Raw genomic sequence first — 22,211 nt, 5'->3', positions numbered from 1 at the left:
TTGCGTGTGGACCCACATTTCCGAATTGCATAGAGAAAATAGTTATTTTTGGTCACTGTATTTGTTTTTTTATGTTGTTGTTGCTCTGATGTGGGTACATGTTTCATTTGTTCGCTTTTATGCTGATTACTAGTTGTAATCTCTCTTGAAAAAAAAACATTTTTAATGTCAATGTCTGTCTATGTATCTATCTGTCATTGTTAGCTGTTGCTATGGATAAAGAATGCTTAGCAACCGTTATCTTAATGCGCATGCGCAGTCTTCTTTCGTGATGCACTGTGGGAAAGCTGAATATTGACATAGCAACGGGGCGACAGAGGCGCTAAGTATTCCTGTTTCGGATAAGTTTTCGCTTCGCTTGTTGCTGTGGAAGTGTTCAGCCGTGTTTCCTCCTGCCGCCATGAATGCGGCGGTGGTGAAAAAGACTCAGGACACTCTGGGCAAAGTGATAAAGAAGCCGCCGCTCACGGAGAAACTGCTTAGCAAGCCCCCGTTTCGGTACCTTCACGACATCTTCAGCGAGGTGAGACCGAAAAAACCCAAAAACGGACCGCTTCACATCGAAGCAGCAAACGTGTGAGAAGCTACTGCTTGTTCGTGAAGTGCTGAAAGCATCTTTTAACCGTGTTTACGAATAACATAGCACTGGACTCCTCGTTTCAAATCACAGTGGAACCAGTTAGCAGTTAGCAACCAACAGGAAGCATCATCCATCCTGCTCCAGACATCAGCTGCTGAGCAATCAGCGCAACTTTATCTCCTAGCAGCTCGTTATTTTTAGTTTAATTAGCAACTAATTAGCATTGCTTGATTCATGAATCTCCAGCCAGTTGCTTTGCACAGCTCGGAATCAACTTAAATATACATATTTTTTGTTGTTTGCTGGTTTGGCAGACTGAGTCCACGGTGGCTTAGTCAGGTTGTCTGAATATATCTGGCGGTCACGTTGAAAACACCTATGCTGGGCAGCTTTTTATAGCTCGACTGTTGGATAATCAAGAATTAGGTTGAGCTTGAGTCGATGCACCGAATGCACATAGATGTTTCAGTCAGATTTGAGGCGTTCAAAACAGCCAGAAAGTCTTCTTGCACGACTGGAGTAGCTTGTAGATGATACTGAAATCTCCCATTTCAATCATTTTAGCTGAGATTGTTCACCAACCAACCAACAGGGGCTTTCCTTGAAAAATAAAGCTCTATTGGAGCACAGCTGGCTCCTAGGATTCAAATCATGTTCTTTTTTTTTATCATAATGTATTTTATAATTACTGCCTTGACTTGTATATGAGGTGCAATATAATATGCATTGTTGACTTCCTCTGCTAAGCCCTTTAAGGTAGTCTCTCACACGGCTGTGATTTGTTGGAGACTAGCCGGTGACTCAAAATTGCAAGAAAAAAGGCAAATTTTCCATTGCAGTATTTGCAGTATTTTTTGAGAATCATGATCTGCTTTTGTTTAATCAGCTTGCAAAGCTATACTCTATGCCACGTACCTTATTTTGTTGCCTGCCTCGGATCACTTTGTACCCATGTTCATGGTTTATTTGCTGGAGTACTTTTTAGACAAATTTTAACCAGTTTTTTAATCGTTATTATTGGTCATCTGTGTGGTTTTTACACCTGGACATTCAAGGCTGTAGAGATCTTGTGCGGGCATCTCAATACAGTTCCATCCTGTTCAATATTTGATCTACAATCTGTCTCTTTGTACATTAAATATAAAACATTAGTGAGCCTGTCTGGGAACCGTGAAGTCAGCTCAGATAGTTAAGGCAGAACCAGAGGATCTATTTTAAATAGCACCGTTATATCTGTGCTGCACTTCAACATTTACTTTAGTTTCTGTGATTTATCATGCCTCAATCTAATCACAATGAATCTAAACCATCAAGCATTAAGTATTTTTTTTATAAACCAGACTCATCTCTGGATGAGACAAGTCATTAGAGTTAAATGTCTCAGTTTGTAGCTCTAATTCAGCTTGTTTGATATAGTTGTTATTCAACATAGCATATATTTATTTGTCATACTACACTGAGAGTTGAATAAAAAGTTATGAAAGCAGATTTTGGTAAACAGTAACCAGACATATAAAAGATTAAACAGTCATGGCTGAATTTATAACTACAACATAAAACAATACAATAATCAGGGCTCAGCTCTGTGGCTTGATGTTTCATAATTCATGTAATATTTTGATTAAAAACTAAACTCCTTTTTCTAAACAGTCTTTTTAAGCACAATAATCCTTTTGGAAATGTTAAACAAAATCAGTTCCACTTTTCTAAACAGAGCTGAGGTCTTATTCTCACTCTCTGCCTGCTGGGAAGTGTTTTATTTCACCGTAGGTTCATGTATATTTGATCAAAGTTAGCATTCCTGTACATTTTGATCATCAACATTCCTGAATCTGACCCCAGGAACTAAACTGTCCGAGTCAGGATAATACATTAAAACTTGATTTCAAAGACGCTTCAAGTCAGGATAAGGGTTTACCGAGGAGAGTTTGCTATGCTTTTTAATGAATAATAATAATAAGTTGTTAAATGATCTGACGGGAGTGAAACATTTTGTTTTAAATTTCAGGTGATCAGGACCACCGGTTTTATGAAAGGCCTGTATGAAGAGAATGAAATGAAGTCAGATAATGTAAAGGTGAGTTGATTCTTCTGATGCCTCCTGATTTATGATTTCTTTTTGGTTTGTTGCTGCGTGCCGATGTGTGTTTCCCTGATGAGTGTGAGGGTGTCTGGGTAACCAGACACTCTGCCTGAAAACCCAGTGAGCGAGAAGGTCTGGCAGCGAACGACTGTGTTTGTCGAGGTGTCAGAACTCACGCAAGCTGATCCCAGAACAGTTCTGGGCGGGAAGGAACTGCACCGAGTCGTCTCAGCTTACTTTAGATAAAGCTTTGTCTAAACAACTGCTAAGTTATGTTTAACACAGTCTGCTTAAAGGCCCAAAGTAAATCAGAGCCACATCTTAATTGTTTTTAACTTTGTCATCTACATACAGAAATTAATTCTCCTAAAACTCCAGGGCTCGAGGGCCACTGTCCTGGAAGTTTTAGGTTTTTCTGCTCCAACATACTTAATTCAAATGGTTTAATTACCCCCTCACCAAATCATCAGGTTCTCCAGGAGCATGTCCACAAGTCATCCATTTAAACCAGGTGTTTTAAAGCAAGAACACATCTAAAACATGCAGGAGTGCGGCCCTCGAGGAACAGAGTTTGACACCTGTGGTCTAAATATACATTACACTAAAAACGTTGCGCTTTAAGTATTTATTTGCCTACAGAGTCTTGTTTCTGAAGAACTCACTAAGATACGTTATTATATGTTGACAATAAACCTGATAAGTTCAACCATGCTTTAATGGAGTCTGTGCTAAACGAGGTGAGAATGTGAGCTGCCATCTTGCTAGGTGCTACGTGGCATCGTTACTTACTGGAGCAAACCGTGGATAAGCTAAACTCAAACCAAAAAGCCCAATATTTTACCATTACTTGTTAAAACTACTGGAACCTGAACTTTAAAGAACACGGTATTACATTTATATTTTATATTCTTTGTAAATATTAGTCCAATACATTGTTGGATTATACCAGGTGTCATTCCTCTATTTAGACTAGACTGCTGTAATTATTATACAGGTATTGAAGGTTAGCAGATAGCAGCTATCTAAAATATATCACTAATATTAGTAACTAATGGCTATTTTTTAAGCTAATATGTCTACAAACCTGTTTTACCCATTTTTGGGGTAAAATTTATATCTTAAATGATGGTAAATTAGTGTATAAGTTAGACCAAACTCAGTTATTTCTGTCTGAATACTGAAGTACATGTTATATAAGGCCTAAATATATTCAGAATTATGAGGGGAAAAGACTATATTATCTAAGTGCAGGTGACTAAATGAACTGGTAGCAGAGCTCTGGTTAGACTGAGCATGCATATAAAAACTATTTAGAGTATTTATGTACTGGTGTGGTTAAAATGATTACAACACTTGGTATTTTGCCTCCATTAATGCTTGAGTGGGCTTTTAGTGAGGCTCCATCCATCCATCTGGGTTGTGGGGAGCTGGTGCTCATTACAGCATACCCCTGTCCCCTGTGTTCACAACATTCATGATATATGTTGAAGTAAAATGAGGCTATTTTGGACTGATGACACAGCATACAGCACACACAAGGCCTTAACGATATGTAAAGCAAGATGGCATCCACAAATCTCACCTAGCGGCCTGTTTCAGTGAGTTTAACAAGCTAAGCTTTAATTTGTATGAATAAATAACATCTTACTTCATCTTCCAGGACAAGGACTCAAAAATCGCCTTCCTGCAGAAAGCAATAGACGTTGTGATGACGGTGACCGGCGAGCCGCTGGCAGCAAAACCGGCGAGAATTGTTGCCGGACACGAGCCAGAGAAAACCAACGAGCTGCTGCAGGCCATCGGCAGGTGCTGCCTCAACAAGGTACACACACACACACACACACACACACACACACACACACACACTGCAAAGCTAAATAAAACAGCAATGCCTTCACTGAAGTGTGTTCAGGGCTGTCACAAGTTTTTTGGAGATGTTATAATGAGAGCACATTAAAATAGAATTCAGTGTTTGTTATTTTTTACATTAAAATATTGCTCAATGGAGAAAACAGTTCAGCTGCCTCAGGGAGAACTTAAGGAGAGAAATATTTTAATTAAACCCTCAGAGATGGAGCGTAAACAGATGAGCTGATGCCCAGGGACAGTCGTTCTTGAACGAATCTGTAAACAATTCCTGGTGATTTAAATATATTATTCTTACAAGCTGTTATTGCTCCCAAAGTTTATGTTTTTGATGTTTTTTTTTATTTTCAAATTAGACATTGTTTGCACTTTATTGATATAGAACTATGTAGTTCAGTTTGTGCTATATATTTTTGTTTTTTTATGTTATTTTGCATTTATTCTGGCCAAGAGTGTCTCACTGAATGTCATTATAAATCTTTAATGACAATAAGATACTTGAACTGGAAAGACAGCTGGTTGGATTCCTGCCACATGCTGGCTTACAACCTGACCAAATAATATGTATTTAACAGTTTTTATATTCATATTTAAAGAACACATAACACTAAATGTCATGCACTTGTCTTAGTGTTCACTTTTGTTGCTCACTTCAGTAGAGAAGTGTTGAATATTTGAAATGCATCCTCTTGCTTTTTATTTTCATTTAATAAATCGTTTTCTTTTATTTGGTTTGCAGCTGTCCAGTGATGAAGCAGTGAAGCGAGTGCTCGCAGGAGAAAAATCTGACCTGAAGACCAAGGCCAGCACCTCCAGGTCCCAAGGCAAGGAGAACCGGGAGGGACGTGAACCCCAGCTGGATAAAGAGGTGAGTCCTCTGGATGAAATCTTTCTGGTACAAAGCCCAATCCTACATTTATTTTTGAGCATTTAGTCCTGTGATCAAGTCCTTTTCTGCTCTCTGTTGATGACTGATTTCAGGAGAAGAAAAAGATAACGGAGCGCAGCGGCAACCGGGAGCAGAAGGACCCGGACCGGCCCAGAGAGCAGGAGAGTCGGCACAGAGATGGAGAAAAAGAGCGTGAGCGGTCCGACAGGCACCACCGCGGCGATCAGCAACACCAAACCAACGACCGTGACAAGGACAAGAGTCGAGACAGGGAGCGGGACAAAGGGCGTGTCAGGGACAGGGACAAAGACCGAGAGAGAGACAAAGACAAAAACGGAGAGAGAGATTCTCACAGAGGTCGGGAACAAGACAAAGAGAAGCGACGAGACAAAGACAGAGAGCGACGCAAAGACTGGGACGAGAGAAACAAAAGTGGAGAGAGTGGAAATGACAAAGTATGCCTCCGAATCCTCCTCACATCTTAAATATTAGTAACAAATGATGTTATTTACAGGAACTGTGTGTCCATTTTCAGGCCAGAGAGTCAGAAGAACAGCAGCAGAAATCCAGGCCTGAGGAGCAGAGCAGCAGACCAGCCAAAACTGTGCCACAAGTCAGTTCTTTTCTTTTTAGTTTGAATTGTTTACCAACTTCTGAGTGGGTTGTCAAGTTTTACACAAAAGTGAAAACTGACTGTTTTTACAGGCTGTAATAATCTCTTATTTATTTTTACCTTTTTGCTTCTTGTTCTTGCAAGGAACCGAAACCAGTTGAAGAGGTAATCAAACTTTCAGGAATACTGAGCGGAACAAAGGCCGGCTCATAATTATTAATTGCTGTAGCTTTGGCAAGGCTATTAGTTCAGTTTGTGGTATTTGGGCTTAAGTGTTAAACAGTGTTGGTTTTTTTTTTGTTTTTATTAAATGTGATAGTTGTGTGCTCATAGTTTACTGAAATTAAGATATGTTCTGTGTCTGTACAGCCCACAGAAGTAGGTGAGAACCAGGTGAGGAGTCAGAGAAACCTTTCTTTCTCACCAACTTTCTGTTTGTTTTAGTCTCATTTTCATCCTCCTTATTGTTCTCAGGGAGGTACAGTAACCATTCAGATGTTCTTTTACCTAACAGTTTACAGGATTCAGTCAAATATTTGGACACATTTGTCATTAGAGCTTCAAATATTAAACTTTAAAACAAAATAATAAGGTTGTTTGGTTGGATTTGGGATGGATGTTTCAAGGTTGAAATATCTGTGTTGAATTAGACTTGAGATTTTGTTCAGCATGAAACGATTGCTGTTATCAGAAACACACTGAATTAAACCACAAACCTCTCAAGGTACGGCTGGTCTTTGCTGCCTTATTTAATAAAACATAGCTTTCCTTAAATGAATGCCTGCCTCTTTCCACGCTAAACTTAAACTTATTTGATGTAATTCCAGCTGCTTAATGTGCTTCACATCAGTTTCCTCACATTTGCTGTTCTTGCTTTTCTAAAAGAAAGCTGTCCTTGCTTGCAGTTTATGTTGGCAAGTTGTTCATGTTGTTATATGAAAACATTTTAGTGCTTCTTCTGTATTTTGAGTGTGTTTTTTGTGACTTTCCTTTGTGTGTTGAAAATCCAGTGATGTTTCCTGTCATTGGACTTACAAAAAAAAGCATCAGATTTTAAATAGATAAAGTTGTCTTTTGTAAAATTATCTCACGTGAAAAAGCGACAGATACAGATTTGAAAGTTGTACATTGCAGAACAGGGTTGTGTTTTACCTCCTATCGCCTCATCATCTAAAAAAATAGTGTATTTGTTTTGTTTTGTTTTGCAGACTAACAGTCCAGCAAGAATACCTCGGCCTTCATCTGCCAAAGGGCAGAGGCGGAAACCCAAGATTGGAGCTCAAGGTAATCTTATTATTTACACAGAACCATACTTTAATCACCTTAACCTGACAATTAAGACAGATTTACATTATAATGAATGTTCCTGTGCCGTTTTATAGTAAATACAGCTTTTAATTTGCCTATAACTGTTAGAAAAATAAAATTTTTCTATGAATGTTCCAAAGAAACTCTGTGTTAATTCATTTCTTCGTGCTTGAAGTGATGCATTATTTTGCAATGACTTTCTCTGTTTCTTTTTCTCCTCTGTCTTTCTCAACAGATGACTCCGACAGCGAAGGAGGTGAGAGTTTTCTTTCACTCCTATGAGTGTTCTCGCAAAGACGAGCACAAAAGCATTTTTAGAATTCAAGTAATATTTGTTTCCACGCTGTGAAGCTGGTTGAGCTGATCTGAAAGAGCTCTTGAGAATACCTGTGTTCAGGTGCAGTGATGCAGATGAATTGTGCTGACAACCTTCTCACCTGTTTATTAAACCAAATGAAGGCTTTAAAAGTTTAACACTCTGATTAAAATATTAAAGATTAAAGGACATATACAATAAAATCAGTCTTCCAGTCTGACTCGGGCTGAGGCGGCAGAGAACAGTCTTTTTGTACAAGAAAAAGAAAAATGCCTTAACTCACAGAGTGACTCAGAATGTGATTTCTGTCAAAGCGCAGAGCACGTCAGTCAGGTTTATTTGTAAAGCTCGGGGTTGGAGACAATGACTCTGTGGGCTTTACTGGTCTCCATGTTCCTGACCCAACCCAAACTGGGCTGGGTGTGCAGGGGGGCGCGCCTCGATAAAAGATGTCAGCAAGAGAAAACAAATACTTCACGCTTTAGGAATTTCAGACTAAAGCTAAGTTCATAATTCAGTTATTATTATTGTTCCAAAGCTGGTTGAACCAGCTGCTGAAGCTTAATGGAGCTGTGGAATTTGAAGTCGGTTAAATTGTTTAATTTATTTACTCTAAGAATACAAGAAAAAAACTGCCTGGTAACTCGGATCATAAATGTTGTTCTAATTCATTCATTTACCTTTAATTTGAACCTTTTGTACTCTGACTGTCGTGGATGGAAGTGTTCAGATGTACAACTCCTACAAACGTGCCATCGAGTCTTTGAGTCCAGAGAGTCGAGACTTTCAGACCTAAAGTTGAATTTAAAAGCACACAAAGGGTTGGAGGGAATTCTAAAATGTTCATTTAACTGGAGCTTTTTCCAGTAAAGGAACAGGGACACTGTTTGAGCGGTGTTTTACTAACTGATTATTAATGAAACCCTTGTTCTTCTGTTCAGAACTGACCGATAGTGTTTGCTGTTTTGCTCACAGATGGAGACGCTCCGTTAGCCCTGAGATCCGTCCCACAGGAAAACGGAGACGCTGGAGGACCGTCAGTATCGTCAGACACACCTTCCAGGTGTTTTACACAGTTTATCAGTTTGGGTTCACTTTTATGAGGCACAGTTTGCTTTTGAAATCCTAATTTATCTGTTTATTGTTTAAAAAACTGCCTCCTTTGATTTATCCTGATTGCATTTAACACTCTAACTTCTGTTTACCATCCTCTTAACGTTGTTCAGTATCACGCAATAATACAAAACGATTCTTTAAAACGTAGAATACTTATGATGCTCAGATTGTTCACTTTTGTTTGGATGTAATCAGAACAAAGTTAATTCTATTTTTATTTTATTTATATGTAGTTTCAGTCAGAAACTACATGTCACCTAATGTATGGAGTGTGTTATTTTACAGACGAGCAGCACGGCCAAGCAGCGCTCGCCCGGCTCCGCCTCGGATCAGGAGGCAAGAGAGCCACGCTGATGTGACCTCGGCCGAGAGGTGACTTCATCATTCTAATAATTCAACCCTGACTTCTTCTTTTACTGAAACCTTTACAACCCCTGTTCTGAAAATGCTAAGACAATGTGAAAAATAAGTGATTTTCAAATCTCAGAAGCGTACATTTTATCAAATGTTGAAACCAAGAAATTGTATAATACTTTGGGGGGGAAAAACAGGTAATTTTGGATTTGGTAGAGTTTGTGGTTTCCAGAAAGAATTTAAATTTATAATTAGTCTGACCACGGAAAAGTTTTCTAGCTTTGGTCCAAAGATGGCTGCCTTTTGGTAACATACGTCGTCTTCTTTGCCTGATAGAGCTTTAAGCAGCATTTGTGGACGGCATGGTGAACTGTGTTTAGAGACAATGATCTGTGGAAGTGTTCCTGAGCAGAACAGAACCAGAACCTGGTTTCAATGCAGTGACCCCTGAGGGCCTGTTTCTACATCTGATAGATTCAGCCTGTTTGAAATGCTCAGTCCTCCTAATCTCTCTTCCTTATTTGTCTTTAAGGTTATCAAGTGCCAAGGCCTCAGCACCTGTCATATTAGATGGGAAGAAGCTGTCAGGGGATGAGGAGGATGAAGATGGGCAGTTCCTTGTGGTGGAGTCAGTCCCTGCTCTCCTTGATGCTCCTGAGATAGTGAGAGTAGGTGACATTTACTTTGACAGGATCAATAATGATAGGATAAAACAGATTATAGACTCTTTTTTTCATCCTGTTATATTACAGGAATCCGGACAAGAACTGGACAGTGAAGAAAAACACGGTACACAGATACATCTCTTTATTCTCTGCTTTAAAAAAAACACAAAACCTATTTTTCATTTCTTGTGGAAGTACTAAATTTGCCAGCAGAAACCAACTTTTCACTGTTTCTCCCACTGCAGGTGGACTCGTGAAAAAGATCCTCGAGACCAGGAAAGACTACGAAATGACTCCGTCCTCCCCGAAATCTAAAGAACAGGTATGCACTACAGAGGTATTAGTCATTCTTTCCATCTCCACTAGAGGGCAATGTTAGTCAAGTTCTCCCAACTGTTGGTGTGGGTGATTCAGTGCTCCGCTTTAACGTCTCCACCAGTTTCTTTTCTGGGAAGTTTGCTCCCAGGGAACACTTTTTAACCACAGACTTAGTGCGACGCTGGCTTTTATCAAAAAGAGCGATGTAAACAAATGGAGTGGAGAGGTGTAATTGCAGTGCCTTGAAACCGCAAAAATGTTCCCTTTCAGTGGAGCTGAAGGGCTAATAAGTAGACAAGCAAGTATGCCCCCCTAACAGACCACACGCAATTAATACACGCATCTAGATGTCTGGAGCAAAACGAGCCTGTTTCATGGTTTGCTCAACATTTTAGGTATTTTAAATCTTTATCGTTGCAGACTTTCCTGCTCGCTGCACCATTAGATAACATTTTAAGTCATGGGAACAAGATTTTTTGCTGCAGTTTTTACTAAACATTTTCTCTCATGTAATTATTGGTGAGAAAACAGTTTTTATTATCACCCACCGCCTAAAGGTGTAGGCGTCTGTGTTTGTTTGTCTATTACTAAAATATCATATGAACCACCACATACATTTTAATGAAACTTGCAGAAAGTAATCATTGGATGTACATATACAGCTGGTTTAACTTTTGGAGTAAACCCAATCCAAGATGGCCACTACAGCCATCTGACTTTTAAAAATACACAGAAATGGCTTTAAGTCAGACAGTTTTACACATATTGATCTAAAATCTGGTGTGGAAGAAGCTGAGACTGATCCTCAGCACACATTCTGAGCTCTAACAGACTGTGGCTGATCATCCATTAATTCCTTTAGAGTCACATCTGTCTGTCAGTGTCAGTGTGAGCTGGACAGATTTTAGGTAAACCTTCAGAAAATAATCATTCAGCGTACTTCAATAACTCATTACATTTTGGAGGTAATGCAACATAGCTGCCACAACCAGCTGGCCTTTAGAAAACACAGAAATAGCTATTATTCAGTCATTTTTACAGATATTGTGCTGACACTTAGTGTGGAAGTAGCTGAGAGTCATTCACAACACATACTGTGAGCGTGACATCTTGCAGTATCACATTAAGCTTTTTGCATAATTTGATGGAATGCTAGGCCTTTAATGAATTTTTTTGCATTTTGATAGTCTTGATCTTCTTTCTCATCTCCTCCTTGATATCAGCTTCATTTTATTGATGATGGCGCATTAATTCCCTTGTTTATAGATTCCTCTGTCTAAGCCAAAGGGAGTCTCTTTCATCAGTATTTGGAGTATAAAACTGTTTGAAGCCTACAGTTTGGTCTGAACTCCTTGGTGTGAGGTGGTGTATGCCGTCTCCTTTGGGTGGTCCACTTCACTCAAGCGTGATCTCCCTGCATCCCATCCCAGCTGACCACCCTGACTGTGATGGATGCACTGTTTTGGACTGTCACTCATGCAGAAAGGACCCTGATCTATTTCTTCCTCACTGCAGCCTCAGACACCATCCCTCATAACTCGCATCTGAAGCTGACAAGCTGAAATGGCTCGTCCGGAATTCACAGACATAAGATTTAATTAACAAATATCTGTTTGCGCACGTGGGTTCAATTGTTGCTTACGTGTATCCAAATACTTCAGTATCCGGTTTGACTGCACGTGCAAGCAGACATAACACCAAGTGTAAAAGAAACAGAGTTCTTTGAGTAACACGAGCACAGCCCTGTAGAGATTATCCTAATTTTCTTAATGCAGCCTCCTCAATTTTCAGGGCCTCCAAGCCTTCATTTCAGGATCTCTTGGTATCCTGTGGGTCTGTAGGTGAAGCTTAGAGCAGGTATGTGTGTTCAGAGATGCTGTGAACTCTTCACTCCACCCCTCAATCATTATTGGCCTTGCCTCGTCAGCTGTATAAAGAACTGTAATGACTTCCTTCCTGACATGAAAGGGTGGCGAGGTCAGCGTAATGGAGCAATTTCTCTCTTTTTTTTTTTTATTATTATTTTAATCACAGTGAAACTCGCAGACAAAAAATGTAAATACTGATCGTCCTCATTCTGTTTCTTTTTAGCTTATATTAATGGAATGAGTCGACTCAAGTTAGCCTTTAAATCATTCTGTAGCTTCAATTAAGTATTTTATTTATCCTTTTTCTGTCATTTCTGTATTTTTATTTTAAAAAAACCCTCCTAAAAGGGTATTAAACAGCCACATGACTGTATTCAGCCGTCAGTCTGTGTGTGACTCAAGTCTTTGCTGTATATTTATGGGGGTGACCCCTCATCCTGACCCCCTTGGCAGCCTTGTATATTATTTCAAGATAGTTCTCTTTTTATTTAGACAGAATCTGCCCTTTGCAACAGCTGCGTTTTCATAAGAATTTTTGTGTACTCTTTCTCTCCCCCCCCCCCGCCCCGTTTCTTTACCCCATCAAATTAGCCTTGATGAAGGTCTGTAATGTATAAATAAACCCTGTGGCACACAAATGGATGGCTGTTGAGTGAGAGTCACGGAGGAGACGGGCCAGAATACTCTCTGCAGAATTGTCAAGAAAATAAATATCCCTCTCTGCAGACCTCTGTGTCTTCATAAACATCCAGCGCTTTTTGTGTGTGTGTGTGTGGAAACACGAGGAAATGACCCAGTGGCATTGGGTTAGTCATGTTACTTCTGCAGAGGGCATACTGACTCGCTGGAAGAATTTGTCCCTTTTTAAAACCTCACAATAAGTTTTGTCTCCTCAGTTTCCCTTTAGCTTGAATGCAGTAAAGTTTGTGGTCTGTTAGAAGGATCTCAGTTCTCCCCAAACCTCAGGGTGGTGATCTCCTCCGTCTCCCCGGGGGGGCTGATGTGACCTTCTAAGAACATCCTGTAACCTCAGAGCTTCTCTCCTCACTTCACTGACTCTGAACTATTTTTATTATCTAGTTAGCCATTTTATGAAAAACGGTGAGGAAGCCAATAAACAACGTCCAGAGCCAGTTTTTTTTTTTTTTTTTGCTCCACGCTTCCCTCCCTGGCTCAGCTTTCAGACCGTTCTTCTTCAGGAACACCCTGTAAAAACTCTCTGAGCATTAGTTTGTCCAACTGGACACCAGTAGCCAGAAGAACTGGAAAAGTCATTAGTTTTGGTCCTTGATGATCAACAACCTTCAGAAACAAAACCAGTTATTTCAGCCAGAGGTGAAGGAGCGATAATGTCAGGATCAATTTATTTATGGAGCACACTTTTAAAAACAACAAAGTGCTGGACAGCAAAACTGGCAATACAAACAAATAAATAAATCAATAATAATAATAAAAATAAAGTAACAAAAACAAAGCATTAAAATCATTCAATAAAAAACACTATAAACAGTTAAACGACCTTAGCAAACAGAAAAATGGCTTTAACTCAGCCAGTTTCACAGATGTGGAGCCTAAATTTGATGAGTTAGGAGATGAGTCATCCCCAACACACATCAAGCACTTATTGACCTCGTGAGATCTGTTTTTATAACTTCCCCATTAACTATTGAAGTCAACTCTGTTAGCAAAATAACTAATGAACCACTGGAGGTGTTTTATTGCGTCTTTCAGAGCGTAACCCCTGGTTGTGTATGAAAACTCTGAGAGCTAACACGTTTCACGACGTTGCATGAGATTCTGCATGACGTTATTTACAAGTTCTGACCAGAGGAGCTGTAACTCTCAGAATCAGATCATCTTAGTATGAAACTCTGACATGAACTGTGTGGGCGATATGTACTCCTTCCAGGAGGTCTATAGTTTCAGTATTGGCTTCATAAAACTTTGAACTTCTTACTAGAAGTTCATCGTTTCTCAGACAGTTTTATTTATGAACCTGCTTGTCTTCATTTGTCATCGTTTCATAAAAAGCTTTTCCACTCGTTGCAGAGCTTTCTGCTCCTACCTAATTTATTCTAATAAAATAATAGTAATTATCATTAAAAATTGAAAAATAGTTATGAACAGGTCTCTTTCTAAGAGAAACTGGAGAACCTGTGTCCTGAAGTTCTGTTTTCCCAGTTAATGACACCCTGAAGGTTCCTATAGCATCAACAGTCTCTCTGCGTGCGCGCCATTTTTCTTGTCAAAGGATACTTTGAAGAGTGTTATTCTTTTCTGCAGAAAATCCCCAAAAGCAGACTATAAATCACATTTTAGGACGTATTTCCTAATGAAGGAAATTAGGCGTGTGATGATGGGGTGAATTTCACACCGAGCCGCTCCTTGTAGCATTATAAGTGCGACAGCATTTTCGTTCTCCTGTAAATGAAATGTGACCACTGAGATTATAGTTAAAGTTTAAAAAAAAATCATCCCAACAAATATTTTGCTGTCAAGTTAGAGTAAGAAATCTTTAGATATGTAGTCATGATCAAGAAAATGCTTTAAATACGAAACAGAAATTTAGGTTTCTTTCATTTTTAATCAAACCAGGTCTCCCCCCCCCCGCGGTCACCATGTCTAAATGTTGTGTGATCTGGGTGAGAAAAAGGAAAACGAGGGGTCGGCAGGTCTAGTAGACCTCGACAGAGACCTCCATAAAGCTGTGATTTATATCTACCAAGACAGAGTGCACACGCACAAGGGGTTATGTTTTCACATCAAGTTTTTTATTTTCCAACAGAGCCGGTCGGCGGGGGGTGAGAGGGGGCTGAAGCAGCAACGGGACGGCAAACAGAACAAAGCCGTGAGTCCTGTCTGGGCCATGCAGACCAAAACCACAGCTAGGTCGAATGAGCCATAGAGTATTTGTGTAGCTGCAGGGTTCATGGCGCCCAGTGGAAAGCCACCCACCTTGTTGGGGTGGGGGTGGAGGGGGGGTGGACCGCTGAGCTGAGGTGTGTCAACCTTCACACTCTCCAGCTTGGCTGTCTACTTGTTTCCTGAGATGCCTGATAAGTAGGGCTGTGATAAGAGTCAGGACGAGACAAGATTTGAACATTTTGCTACAAACTGGACTGACTGGCATCTGTCTGGTTGTTTCAGACCTTAAAGGCCCATTTTTAGATTTTTTTAAATTTTATTTTGTATGTCCAGATAGTCATACAATAACATGAAATAAACTTTTCTCAGTATATCTTTTTTATCCATCGGAACAGTTTGTTGGAACTTCATTATTCTTATTAAAGACTTGTTTATGTCGTCCTTTCTTTAGCAGCTTTGTTTCTGGTTTCTAATGAAAGCATTTTACCCCAGGCCATCAAAAAGAAAAGCCCTAAATAAAAAAATCAAACCGGTTCAAACATTTGCTCAGTAAATGGTTCAGTCAGAGTCACCTCCACCTCTTTTCCTTTCAAATCAAACACATTAACAAGAAGTTAATCTTCAGTCTACAAATCTGTGTGAACTCGGCGCTAAGTTTCTTCTGTTTCTAAATAAATGCGACTCTTCCTCTCAGGACGTAGCTGCAGAACCTGCTTTCACAGCACCTGATTGACGTGCCGTGTGGTCATAGCGCCTGGTGTGTTGTTTTTTTTTTTTAAACTGCTGCCACAAATGATTTAAAATGGTGAGGACATCTTTAGTGCTAATCTCTGCAGACAAAGTCAGAAGGCTGTTTATTTTTCTTCTTGTGGTTCACAAGACGGTTTCCTGTTCAGCACAAGAAATCTTGTGCCAGTCTTGTCTTGCGTGATCTCGCTCCATCTCTGTTGATGAGGAAAGGTTTGTCCTTTATGCCAGGCAGAGCTGCTGCCATGATGTGTCGTGTGTTTTGAAGGGGAAGCTGTCATTAAGTTTACTCTCTGCCGCCTCGTGGGGACAGGTGCTCCCATCTGCAGTCTGGGCCCCATGTTGAACTTGAAAGGAGGCAGAAGTGTAGTAGTTGTTACTCAATACTGTAGTAAAATAACCCCACTGCCACAGCCTGTTACTAAACTAAACAAGACCAGGACTGTGGGTGGGGGTTCGTGTGTTTCACTGTGTGCTTCGCCTTATTCTCTGGTGGCTGTTTGTAAGTAGGTGTGTGTGTGTGTAAGTTTGGAGTACTGAGTGCTTTCACCTCACACACACACACACATTTCCAGGCCTTGCAAAATCCAGCTGAGCAAACATCCCTGGGTTTGCTTTCTGCCAAGGGAGTTCCTTCCCTGATACCTTCTCCTCCTTTTCTCCACGCAGGGACAGCTCCCCTCCTCTTCCTCATCTTCCTCCTCCGCCCTTCTTCAGCGCCGCGCCGTACGCTGCGAGCCTCCAGTCGGCCAGTCCCTCTACATTAGCCAAGACAATTCAGCAGCGTGTTTGATCTTTGTATACACAGCTAGCTTGGTGGAATTCCTCAATAACCTTTTTAGCCTTGAAATCTTAAACCACAAAATATATCCTTGCTGTGGTTCTGGTTCTGGTTCTGGGCATCTGAGAGCTCGCTGGCAAAGATAGAGTTTCTAAAGAGAGTTTACGTTTTGGTCTACAGCAGGACGAGTGATTTCTGTGTCCTCACAGCTGTTTGATAGATTTCTGTGTGGTAAATAATCCAGGTTTCTAAAGACGTAACCTTAGAGAAACTTTATCAATTCAACAAGATTTAAAGATTATAATACATCTGGTGTGGTATTTCTGTTGTTTCTTATTCATTTGCATTATTTTTCATTGTGAAGTGAATGACATGTTTGTGCATGCAAAAAAAAATAATTTATCAAAATTGCAAACATTGCATCAGTTTTTTAAGAAAACTTTTTTACTGTAATTTTCTGTTTGAAGTCCAGGTTTTTACCACCTTAGTAAACTAGTTATCTTTGTAGATGAAGGAAGATGATAAGTATGGTACAAAAAATACTGTATTAGTACTTTAGACATATAATAAATGACTAAACTAACTGCCTTGACTTGTTCAGACTTGAAGTCAGCAGGAACCGTTTTACTGATGCTGCCAGGTTGTGTTTTTGAGACCAGTGTTTTTGCGCAGGCAATGTTTTACATCCTGGTTCTGGTTCTGAGCATCTGAGACTTCGCTGGCAAAGATGTCCTTCACTTCAGTCAAAATTTTATTTGTTTACATCAGTGGTGTCCAGTCCTGGTCCTGGAGGGCCACTGTTCTGCATGTTTTAGTTGTTTCTCTGCTTTGAAACACCTGGTTCGAATGACTGAGTGATTACCAGGCTCCTGCAGAACTCAAAGACATGCTGAAGAGCAGAGAAACATCTAAAACATGCAGGAGAGTGGCCTGGTTTACATGGAGGGGCAGGACTTAAAACTTGTACACAGACCATCTTGTGGGGACGCTGTAATAGCTGCAGGTTCAACTTTCAGCTTCCCTTCTGGAGTCTAGTCATTTAAAACATGTCTATGATTAGAACATTAAAGCATGTAACGCTGCTTTAAGACCCTTTCCAACTATAACAAGTCTGTAAAAGAGTTGGGTTATTGTTTATTTTTACATAACAGCATGCAGCCCATTAGAACTTTCTGTTTGTTGACATTGTAAGTCAAGCATCAATGGTTTTATCATCCACTTTTCAGAACTTGGTGTCCGAACCTGCCCATAAGAAAGAGCGGGAAATGATGAACAGGGAGATCGAGCGGCTTCGCTCGTCCATTCAGCTGGTTTGTCGTAGTTCCCTGCCTCTGGGGAAGATCATGGACTACATCCAGGAGGACATGGACGCCATGCAGGCTGAGCTGCACACCTGGCGGCGGGAGAACAAGGAGCACGCACAGGCCCTGCTGCAGGAGCAGAGGTGGGATGCTGCTGGGCAGGGCAGGTTTCGAGAAAAGTTTGTTTTTTGTTCTGCACTCGTTCATTTACAGACTCTGCTTTACATCTTTCATCACATTTACTCATGACCAGTTCACTGCTTCACAAATAAATCAAGCTAACTTTTTCATTAATCCACAGTTTTTACATATTTATAGAAGAAAGATTTGAGAACTTATTTTGCAATAGATTTTAATTTTATTCTGACTCAAGCAGCACTCATGTAGCTGACAAATATTCTGGTCTTCCATCCAGGGCTATAAAAAAAAAACAGCGAGAACCTGAACTATTTTCTCCTGTGTGTCTGATCTAGATAAATCAAAAAGAAATACAGACACTGGTCTGTTTGAGATTGGTTTAAATGAAACAAAAACCATGAGCGTTAATCATGCTGTGACTTGGTACGCCCGGCCAGTGAGTCAACAGATTTGTCCTGATGTCCAACTAAGACTGACTCACATCAGGACAAATGATCTGTAACACGAGACATTATGGAGCTGTTTGCAGTGATGCATATTTGTTCATAAAACTCTTAGTTTTGCTTAGAAATGAAAAATTTAACAAATAAAAATCAGAACGGCACATTCAGCAAACACGACGTTTCGACCCTGATTACAACAACCACGCTTGGCTTGTTTGCTGATCACTGCGGAGGACCTAATGCCTCCACGGAAACGATAAATAACCCTTTTTGTCGTGTTTGTTTTGACTTCAGAGCGACAGACCGGGCCGTGGAGCCTCTGAAAGCAGAGCTGGCTGAGCTGGAGCAGCTGATCCGGGACCAGCAGGATAAGATCTGTGCCGTGAAGTCCAACATACTGAAGAACGAGGAGAAGATTCAGAAAATGGTGACCGGGATCAACTTCTCCTCCAGAACTTGAGTGACGAACATAAACATGCTTTGAATTTTAGTCACGAGCAGATATTTGTTCAGAAATAACCTGTAAGGTCATTTATTCCAGAGCTCGTTTGGGATGGGAACAAAACCGGCAGGAAAACCTGAACCTGAATGCTCTGCTGTGAAAATGAGCCATGCTCCTGCTTTAGAGATTTTATATTATTCCAAAACCATTTGAAGGTGGAACTGAAAAGTGAGTTTATGTGGATCAGCTGATGACTTGAAAACATCGACCTCATCTGTCTGCGCTGGTCTCCATGCCGCTTTTGGCTCTTGTTTTGTAAATTTGTGCCTTTAGGAACGAGTCAGTGCAAAGTTCATGAGTTCAGGTAAAGGCACATTTAGCAACCACTATTTACAAAATCCAAACACATTTCCCTGTGAGGAGGATGAAAACGCTTTTGTGCACCATTTTATCTTAGAATGTTGATATAAAATGTACCTGTTAGCCAGTTTTCTGATCTTTATTTTGTTTAATCTTAAATCTGACTGCATCTACTTTCAGGTTTTTAGTTTAATTAAACCAGCACACACTCAGCTGCATAAAAATCTAATAAAATGTCTTAATAATTACTTGTTAGCCTAGTTGACCTAAACTCTTTATTGTCATATCTCGATTTGAAGTTTTCTGGCCTTCCACTCTTCATCCAGATCTGCTCTCTTAGTTTCCCTCAAATTATTTTCAGATCCCGTTGTGTAAAACTAATAATAAAAAATGATTACTATTCACTCTTTCACTCGTAAAGCACTTCTGCACTTTGATAATGTGAAGTCACTTTTTGACATTTTTAAGGGAAAACGTGTTTTCTGTCAGCTTTGCAGTTTAAGAGTCTTTCTAACGTTAAAACCAAGAGAACAGGAATCTTAGGCGTACTGAAGAATTTGCCAAAGTGTTGCTTTTTTTTCAGAACAGAAACCATTTCTGGCCAATCTGCGTCCATTTATAAATGTCAAAAATACCAAAAGATTCTATTTTACCTGCTTCTTTTGCAGCTATATGAATGTAATTTATACACGTAGCTAACAGGGAGAACTGATATAAGGTGAGACGTTACCCAGTTCTCCCTCAAAAACACAAATTGGACTCGTGATTGTGATCCATTTTTTTTATAATACCTTGTAATTCCCACCGAATTAAAACTAAAGTCATTCCTACATTTTCTGCTCACAGGTTTTGTACTCCTGCTACCCCGTCGGCTCAGTTTGTCACCAAACACGAACGTCAAAAAGCTCGTTTAAAGAAATCACTGAACACTTTTGTGCTAAGAACATAATTTATTTTACTAATGCCATGGCCTAGAATATTTAAAGAACAACAAAACAAAACATTTTTAAACAGATACTGCTAACTTTAAAACATTTTGATGAAAAGTTAAGGGGAGAGAGACGGTTTACAAACTGCATTTCAAGCAGAATTTCTCGCCTCTTTTTGGTTCATCTTATTTGACACTGCTGAGGAGTGTTGAAAATAAAATTTACTGTTTATTTCAAAGGAAGAACAACCTTTTTGTCGGAAACATATAACATTTTCTCATCAGTATTTATGACCCTCCTCTAAAAGGGTACAGGAGACGTACAAAATCCTCCTATGTTACATGAAATGAGCGTATACGCTGCACACTGTCCTCAGTTTCTCTTTAAGCTGTACATTCTGTATATGTGGAGCCTGTATCATAGTTGAAATGAATCTATAATTTTGTAGTGGAGTGAAATAAATGAATACATTGCAGTAAATGTTTGTCTCCTGTTTATTATTTGTGACAGTGTAAATGGGTGGTTTGTTACAGCCTGTAGCTCGATGAGAGGGTTTGAAGTCGGCCTAAGTGAGATGATGACTGACTGCTTTGTAATTTAGAAGATTTTATGTGAAGTCTTTCTGACTTTTTGCAACACTTGAGGAGATGATTTAATTTCGGTTTGCTCGTGAAAACCTTTAATAATGTGTTTAAATCAGATTCAGGTTTCCAGGTGGACCAACCTGCGACTTGGATTTCCAGGTCTTCTGACGGCCAGTTAGTTGGACTCCGGTGAGTAAAAATTAAACAGTCTAAATGTGCATTATATTTGACCTGGAATCCTTCAGCTCAGCATTTCTTTTCTTAAACAGAGCTGGAAGTCTGCTCGTGAGGACTCGTGGGTCTGCTGACCTGTGGGTTTATTTTTAGAGCAGCGCCATGATCTCAGTGTCTTTCATCGGGCTGCAGAAAGCCACGGCTGCATGCCTCCCTGGTGTACGTTACCCACCCAGAAATGACTCAGTGCACACGGACGGGTAAAAGATGGTTGGCAACACATTTTAGTTGTGTTCATTTTATCCTCATACTTTTTTACACTTTGCTTCCAAAGAGCCACATCTTTTAAAAACGCTCTTCATCTGTAGTTCTTCTGGCTTTTTGAAGGTTTTTTCTTTAAACTCGGGCTCTTCTTTCTTTGTTGTTTGTTTGTAAAGCCTCGTATCTCTGACCTGAACCAGTGTTGAGTCAAAACATAACACAAAACTTAGCAAAAAAATGATTTTAAATCAGATCATAAGGCACACTGTTCCCCGATTTCTTCAGCAGTATTTACAAAACCAACATTTAGACAGACATAAATTCAATTTTTGCACCAACAAAGTGTTGTGAAATCACGCCATGCAGCAGATGGCGTCATCTTTCGAGTTTTGTTAGACCTTTAAAGGATTTTTACAAACAACTATTTAAAGATGCCATCTCACACTCGACCAGTTTCCTTCAATTTTCCCATGAGATGTGCCAAGTTTACAGCTTACAGGAGCCGATGCAACAAATACTGCAGCTGTCAACTTGTGTTATCATTGTCATTCCTTCAGATGAAACTAAAGGAATGGAAAGAATCGTGTCTTTGTGACACTCTGCATTTTAACACTGATTTATTAAGTGGTAATAAGCTCCTCAACAAATGTATTTCCTGATGAGGCTGAAGCATGCTGGCCTCAGTGTTTGCTGTGCTGACTTCCTTTTACAGTGTGGAGAATGTTCTGACATTTTCCATAACAGGAAGTCAGGGAGCTGCTCTGATTAGATCAGCTCAAAAATATGAGACGGATTCCTTCCTTCACTAAGAACATTACGGCGGACCCCACCCGTCCGGCTCATGAGCCGTCCACCTGAGGAGCAGCTTCTTCTTCTCTGAGGCTGTGAGGCTCCTGACCTCTGACCCTTAAACTGCCCTCTGGACTTCAGGTTATTTAGTCTTCCTTTTATTTATTTTAGACTGGTCTAAGGAACTTGTTTCATTCTCCCATGTCTCAGTCATGATGAATGACATGAATAAATTTGATTCTGCCTGAATGAACCCTTTTTTTGTGCTGAAATGGTTGATAGGTCAGTGTTAAGATCACACGTGTCAAAGGTCCTCGGGGGGCCGCTCTCCTGCATGTTCTAGATGTGTTCTTGCTGGTTTAAATGGAAGATTTGTGGACGTGCTTCTGGTGAACTTGATGATTTGGTGAGGAGGTGATTA

At 40.0% G+C, this 22,211-nt stretch overlaps 1 protein-coding gene across 3 annotated transcripts; it reads left to right on the top strand.

The window, feature by feature from the left end:
- The first annotated feature begins 269 nt into the window (after positions 1–269).
- On the top strand, positions 270–20,462 carry traf3ip1 (TNF receptor-associated factor 3 interacting protein 1). Of its 3 annotated transcripts, XM_017420610.2 has the most exons (17): positions 270–523; positions 2,589–2,657; positions 4,324–4,485; positions 5,269–5,397; positions 5,511–5,873; positions 5,954–6,031; positions 6,176–6,196; positions 6,401–6,424; positions 7,240–7,315; positions 7,575–7,595; positions 8,631–8,718; positions 9,057–9,143; positions 9,658–9,793; positions 9,878–9,914; positions 10,036–10,112; positions 17,596–17,813; positions 18,546–20,462. In XM_017420610.2, exons 1-17 carry the CDS (start codon positions 401–403, stop codon positions 18,709–18,711), a joined length of 1,875 nt encoding a protein of 624 aa, XP_017276099.1. In that variant the 5' UTR covers positions 270–400; the 3' UTR covers positions 18,712–20,462. The 3 variants fall into 3 exon arrangements, with proteins under 3 accessions (XP_017276099.1, XP_037832174.1, XP_017276101.1); XM_037976246.1 differs by lacking the exon at positions 6,401–6,424; XM_017420612.2 differs by lacking the exons at positions 6,176–6,196; positions 6,401–6,424.
- The last annotated feature ends 1,749 nt before the right edge of the window (positions 20,463–22,211 follow it).

This window comes from Kryptolebias marmoratus, linkage group LG6, assembly GCF_001649575.2.
Source record: "Kryptolebias marmoratus isolate JLee-2015 linkage group LG6, ASM164957v2, whole genome shotgun sequence".
In the NCBI taxonomy this organism is placed as follows: Eukaryota; Metazoa; Chordata; class Actinopteri; order Cyprinodontiformes; family Rivulidae; genus Kryptolebias; species Kryptolebias marmoratus.
This window is presented reverse-complemented; position numbering and strand designations above follow the sequence as displayed.